The sequence below is a fragment of the Melozone crissalis genome, unplaced genomic scaffold (genome assembly GCF_028551555.1).
Source record: "Melozone crissalis strain CALT ecotype California unplaced genomic scaffold, PUWL_Pcris_2 ptg000237l_1, whole genome shotgun sequence".
NCBI classification, from domain to species: domain Eukaryota; kingdom Metazoa; phylum Chordata; class Aves; order Passeriformes; family Passerellidae; genus Melozone; species Melozone crissalis.
Genome location: NW_026535998.1, coordinates 796,679 through 803,678, shown reverse-complemented (window position 1 = coordinate 803,678; position 7,000 = coordinate 796,679). Strand labels below are relative to the sequence as shown.

General features: G+C 37.8%; 1 protein-coding gene across 1 annotated transcript in view; it reads left to right on the top strand.

Annotated features, from left to right (window-relative positions):
- Positions 1–943: 943 nt before the first annotated feature.
- Positions 944–7,000, top strand: part of LOC128949464 (inositol polyphosphate 4-phosphatase type II-like) — a gene marked incomplete at both ends in the record, with an annotated part of 72,879 nt that continues 66,822 nt past the window's right edge. Inside the window, 2 exons of the mRNA XM_054294322.1 lie at positions 944–982; positions 4,101–4,180. Coding sequence (XP_054150297.1) covers positions 944–982; positions 4,101–4,180 — 119 coding nt within the window. The remainder of the gene's footprint in view (positions 983–4,100; positions 4,181–7,000) is intronic.

The window sequence follows — 7,000 nt, the reverse complement described above, 5'->3', positions numbered from 1 at the left end:
ACATTAGCTTTCTCTTGCTGTGAAATACAACGTAGTATCATATAAAAACGCATACACTGTTAAAAATATGAACTGCTGTTGGGTTACAAATACGTAAGTAAATTATGAAAAGGAGTGTTAATTCTTACATTATTAGTTTATTTCTCTTGAATAAATAGCCATAATAATAATTAGAAAATATAAATACCTCAGTTGTTGGGCCAGATGTCACTTCTTTGAGGCTGGCACATAGAGCAGCTTTTTAGCATCTTAAAATGACACAGCATTTTTGGTTTGGTGTTGATACTCCATCTTTCTTTTAAGAAACAGATTGCTCTAAGTTATTTCCTCAGCTTCAAAAGGGAAAGATGGGTATCACCAACAAGAAAATGCCAGTAATTTCATTTTCATTCAGGGCGTGAAGCATTTAAAGGTTAATTTTAGATAAAAATATCATGATTGAACATTTTATACTAGCTTTCTGTAGATTTCCAAATGCTTTGCAGTTGCTAATGTATTAGTGTGGAAAATCGAAATGTAAAATTGCATCCATATGAGGACTCCCACAGATTTCTAAAGTATGCTGTCCCTTAATAAATTAATTATAGCATTTTTTTTACTATCTCCAGGCTTTTGTGGAAAAATCAAAGTTCTCACTGTAGGAAATCAAGGGATAAGAGCTGGCTGAGAAAAGCTGTGGTTCTGCTTTGTCAAGTCTTTGTGGTAGCCTTTATATTGGTGCTTTATAACAACATGTATTTAGAATAACAAACAGACAATTAAATTATCTTTACATTAAAGGAGTGTTTCTTTTTGTGCACTAAGTTGCAGCTAGAATAGAAGAATTGAGGGTCACTTTTGAGGGCATGGGAAAAAAAATGAGTCTTTTGCAGAGAGATTTACAGAAGGAGTTTGATTATTTCTTGCCTTTTTTTCCCCTCCCTTCTCTCAGGTCCACACCAGTGTCCTACCTGACCACAAGGAACCAAGAGCAGATGTTGGGGTAAGAAATCATTTTCAGTAATTGATTTTTTTTTTTTCCATCTCATTGGAAGGCACTAACACTCAGTGCTCAACAGGAGCTGAAAAGCTTTTTTAATAGCGAAAGTTTTTGGTGGAATGAATAAAATAATCAAGGCAGGAGTGGCAGTCTCATGGATTGATGTAATCCCATTCACATCTTTTTGAAAACCTCTTTCAACTGAAGCTATCCTGAGACCAGCATAACCCTGTAAAGTCCTTGCTAATATCAAGCAAGCAGTCTGGATGGGAAGTCATTTTCTGAGAGGGCTAAAACCTCATGGATAATATGGGCCCCTGGTGGGAGTGGGAAAGGTTGGTCCTGCTCGAGCTGAGTAGAAGAACAAAGCTCACCTGGTGCAGGTGTCAGATCTGTCTGCAAATATGGAAAATGCCTGGAGGCTTCAATTTTTTAGCCTAAGGGTTTGACTTTTCTGCCTTACAAGGGCTTCCTTGGCATGGTTTTCAAGACTTCAGCTAGTGTTTGAAAAACCTGTAGCTTGGCAGCAAGTTCAATCTTAGTGAAGTAATCAGTGTGTTTTAGCTTTCCATATAGCTATTATAGAGACTTTTCTCTTTGGCTAGTTGAGATTATTCATCAAACTACTCAAGGCGAGTGTCTTTAGATTTGTGTCTGGAACACTAGCAAAATTCCGAAGGAGCATTACTCTGTGATTAGGATTACAGCACAAATTTTGTTCTAAAGCCTACTTTTCAAGCCTTTCCAAGTCATGTGGGCAAAGTTAAATTGGTTTGTAGACTGCCAGTTCAGGCCCCAGGGTGGACTATTGGTATCTGAATCAGTATAGAAAAAATATTCTCCAGTTTGATATTAGACCCCTTGAACATTAGCATAACTCTCTTAATTTGGGTCATGGGATCATTTGAAATTTTATTTGATTTTGCACATAGCTCTGTGCTGTCAAGCAAAGAATTTCTTTTTTTCTAAATAAGCATATGAATATGAAACAGAGAACTAAGTAGAACATTTTAAGCCGATAAAATCATTCACCTTTAATTTCATGACACAGAAGAAGTAGATCTGATGCTCAGACATGTTTAGTGGGTACAATGACCAAAGCTCTTTGGCTTTATGAGAGAGCAGTGTAGTTGTCTCTTGGCCCTGGTCACTTGAGGATTCTGACTTAGGATTCTTAAATATATTTATGGTTCTATTTTGCTGCAGAAAGAAGCCCCAGGTGACCAAACCTTATATCAGTTTCATTCCAAATAGCCCTCTTCCCCTTTCCAAGCGGTCAGGTTTCAAATACAAACACTCAAATGTCATGAAATGCCAGAATAAAGGCTGCTGTGGAGAGACAGTGCTGTGGAATGCGTTCTTGCAGCATGGAGAAGGATATGCTCTTGGAAGAAGATGAATAATCTGGGCTAAGTGTGTGTGACCACAGAGTTTTAGTGCGGAAACACTCTCACACTGACTCATCCAAAGGAAGACAGAACCACCTGTGTGTTCACTCCAGCAAGGCTGTGCATCACCATGTGTTGCACCTGGATGTCTTTTTTTGTAGAAGTGCCTTTAATTTTGGCATTGAAAACTAACTGTGCTCTTTGCTTGTGTGGCTGTGTTATTTTTCTTCCTTTCTTCCTGTTCATCGCTTCCCAAATTCAATGTTTTTCCAGCCTGCCCTAGACACTCGTGTCCTTGTTCCATTGCTGCTTACATGCTGCTTAGGAAATCTAAGGCTGTGCCATTTATGGGAACAAGCCTTACCTCATGACTCAGTTTATTGAACTGCAGACATGCAGTTTGCAGTTTACTAACTGCACTGTGGGTGCTTGCCCAATTTCAGAGTTGGTGTTTGAACTGTACGTTGTGTATGGAAGAAAACTTATCTTAGTGTAAAGCTTTATTGTTTGCATTCAAGCACACAACATCCTGCTGGCTTTCCTGAAAGAAAGCAGGCTGAAGGTTTGTTTTTTTTTTTACCAGAGAAGTAACTCTTCTCAGCAGTGACAAATTCTTTTCTGTTTTCCTTGAAGAGAACATTGCTCTCTGTAGGCAGCCTCTGTTGACTCAGAGCAACTTGATTCTTCTTTCATTTGTATAGCCAAGAATGTATATAATTTAGCCTGGAATTCTAATTTGCCATTCCAACAGTAAACTTAGTGTTATGTAAGAAAAACCAAACTTTGTGCCCTTCTTATTGTTTTTTTGCTAAAAATTAAACATAATGTCATGATCTTCTTACAATTTATTTAGAGCAAGTGATGTTGTGTTGTACATTTGAAAGATAAATTGGTAGAAGATGGCTGTTAGTTTCTTGCCCATTGTTCCCAAGGCAAGAATACTACTGCTGGCCAAATTGACAAAATGGGATCTCAGCAGGATATGAGCAGAGGTTAAAAAATAGCCAAAGTGCAAGAGAAGATTTAACCCTTTTTCCTCTTTGTACTTTGTTATGCGTGAAGAGTGATTTTTATAGAAGAAAAAGATACAGTGGTGTAGCCTAATTTAACTTTAGGCATTCTAGTTACATTACCACATTTCTCTGCAATTTTAATGCAGTAAATAAGTTCACCTTACAATGGAAATAGAGGAAAACACTACTTAAAACATTGCCAAGAACTAGAGAAATAAAACATTTCTATTAATAAACTTGTGCTGAACTCAATTTAAGAATGCCTTCCTAGCACATACATTCATATTTTGAATACGTGGATGGTAGTGCCAATGGCTTGAGGAAAAACCATAACAAGAACAACTTTGGTATAACACTGAAAACTTAGCACTTCTTGTAATCCAGAAATTAGAAAAATAGGAAGGAACAGATGCAAAATGCAAATACTGGTACTGAATGAAAATCTTCCTGTGGCTGTACATCTTACAACCTGTTATTTTGTCAGGTTGTTAGACTGTTCTTAATGGAAATGAGAAAGGTTCCTGCCCATAAAACCAAAGTTTTTAACAGTTTACTGATAATCATGCTGCACAAAAAAAATTCTAGAGGATTAAGTATCAAACTGTTATATTGAAATGCAATATTTTTCTTTGTAGCAAAGAAAGATTTTCAAGTGTGTGAGCAAAAGAAATAACAAAAATGAATGAATATGTTATCTTTTCTTTCTGCTTTGATTTGTAGCGAAGCTTCCTGGGCTATGCAACTTTTAGAGTGGGTGATCTGGTAAAGTCAAAGGAGCAGCAGTTGACCCTCACCCTCAGGTAAGTGTTGTAAATCAGGGTTTTTCTAAGTACTAACCTTTGGCATTTCTCATCCAAAGAATGGCAGCAGAGATAGGGAAGGGTCTGCAGCACGAGTCGAACAAGGAATGGCTGAGGGAGCTGGCATGTTCATCCTGCAGAAAAGGAGGCTCAGCCAGACCCTGTCACCCTCCACAGTTAACTGAAAGGCCATGTTGAGAAATGCAGGTTGGTCTCTTCTCCCAAGAGGTAGCAAGTGAGCTTCCCATGTGCCAGATTAGAAAAGCTCATTTTATACCATGATAACCTATGGAAGAATTGTAGAGAACTTGGCATAGGGAATATTCATTCAAAGTTTCCTTTAGAAAGGAGCATAAAATTGTCAGTTTTGTTTGGTGTGTGTGGTTTAAAGAATTAGCAGTGTACAGGTTTTTTTAGGCACGTTTAAAGAAGGTGGTCCTAATTATTGAAGGTGTCTCCCACATGAAAATGCTTGTGGTCTCCTGAACTCGTTGTATGCAGCTACACTGAGACTGCAGGGGGTGTGATACAGAACTCTAATCAGTGACAGGGTACAGACCTAGGTTGATGAACTCCAGCTTAGTGATCGTAAGAATCTGTTCTTACAGGAATTCAAGTTGTCTTCAGCTCTTTGGGATAAATTTGGTTTCCCTAACTGACATATTGAAAATTTGATCTGGAAGATTGTCTCCAACAGGTGGCACAGTAATTGACAGAACGGAAAGCTTCGGTTTCAGAGTAAATATTTTGTATCTCAGCCATCCAATTTGTAAGCAAAAAGTTAAGATGGAAAACTCATAAGAAATAGATGAAAAAATTGGTTTTCATTAATATTTTTAGTCTTGGTTGCCCTCTTTGTTCAGCTAACACTAAAATACAAATGTACCAATGAAATTTAATTTGCAGACACATTAAATGGTAGGGTTTAGTCAGTTGGATATTTTTTAAGAAAAACATCCTAACCTTTCAAAAGTGGGTTTGTTTTCTGGTTATGACTATTGGGCAGCAGAATGTCAGTAGAAATGATCCACATTTCTTTGATGGCAATTTAACCAGAGCAGTCTACTTATTTAAGCTTGCTTTCCTCTAATTACCCTGCAATATTAGTACCTCTCAGGAGGATAGAGGATATATCAAGGGACTTGTCAGAGCAATAAATTCTATTTAATTCTTGTTGATATTCTTTGGATAGGAGTTTATCAGGGCATGCCTGTGATTGAGATACTCCTTTGTTAGATTTAAAGTAGAGATTTAAGGACCCAGAAATAGCTCTGTGGTGTGCCCTGTAAAGATTGGTGTAATTATAGAATCTGCTTAATTTTTAACTGAGTTTTCTTTTTCTTTTCCTTTTTTTTAGTTATGTTTTTCCTTTATCTTTCTGAGGTACAATGGAACAATATAAAAGTGTTTTCAAAGGAGCATTCTTGTGTTTTTCTGTTATTTTGTGGAGAGCTGGCTTGTGTCTACAAATTCTTACTGCTGACACACAGTGCTCTACTTCTCTGTTTTCCTACCATTGTGCCCTAATAGTGATTAGGGACACAAGTTACAAAACCTCTGCAAAAGAAGTTTTTATTTTGATTGTCCTTTCTTCTCCATAAAGGTGTCCTAAACTGGTGGCTGAGTGTTTCTGGTAGATCTATGCAGTAATCATCAAAACACAAAAAGATTGATTTGCAGAATTACTTCAGTGTACACAACAGGTGTTGGGAGAGGAATTTAGTTATTAGAGATTTGGGATTGCAGTTTTCAATATGGAATTTATAAGAAGAGAGAGGTTTTCTATAGACTTGCATGTTTCATTTTGCAGTGATAACGCAATGTCACTTGCTTCCAGCTTTCTCATACAGTTGTGATGATGAATGGCAAAAAATGGGCTGTTGAATGCAACAGAAGTATTTTTCAGTAGGAGAATGTTTCTTAATATTGAGTGTATGATACAGTGTGTCTGATGAAAAAAATAAAATCACACTTTTTTTTTTCCTTTCTAAATAAGAGCTAGGTATACTGGTTGCTAATTTAGCAATAAAAGCTGATTTTTTTTATTTTTTTTTTTTTTAGAAGGTTGGAGGCAAATGCCTGCTGTTCTCAGTCCATCTTGTTCACTTACTTTTCCATCACTAGCTTGTTACCTTTTTTCTCCCTGGATGCCTTGGTCAGCATTTTATGGCCAGAAGGAGTAAGGTGGGCACAGATTCCTGCTGCTCGTGGTGTTACTGGCTATCTCCTTCCCTCACATTTGGGGGAACTAATACTGACCTGGGGATCCTTAAGGACCTGGGATAGTAGAGAAATCTGTTTCAAATGCAGGTGCTCTGCTGACAGGTATCAGATGAGTGCTGATCCTTGTCCCAGGGTGCCAAAAAATATCAGCAATTTTCCATCTCCATAAGCCAGGTGGGTTTTGTCCCGTGTATGGGCTTCTTATGTTGATGCTGAGTTTATTCTCTTGGCCAGATTCCCCATCCCAACTCGCCCTAAGCAGGTTGTCAAGGTGCAGTCCTTTGTTTTGTGGGGATGTGTCTCCTCACTCATGACTGAAAGCAATTTGGTGCAGGGACCGTCTTCACTGCACCGTGTGAGTGCAGAGTGCCCTTCTCAGCTTTATTAAACTACAGCAAATAAGCTGATCTCATTCTAATGCATTGTGAAGTATCCTAAAACCAATTGATTCCTTATCTGGTGCTGTGTTGAACAGTGTGTCTGTGTGAGACTTTTTACATCTCTACAAGCAAAGGACATGAGGTGTATACATAATGTGTGTGTGTGCTCAATACTGTTAGTGCAAAGTAAAATTATGCAGGGTTTTATCCTACTAAG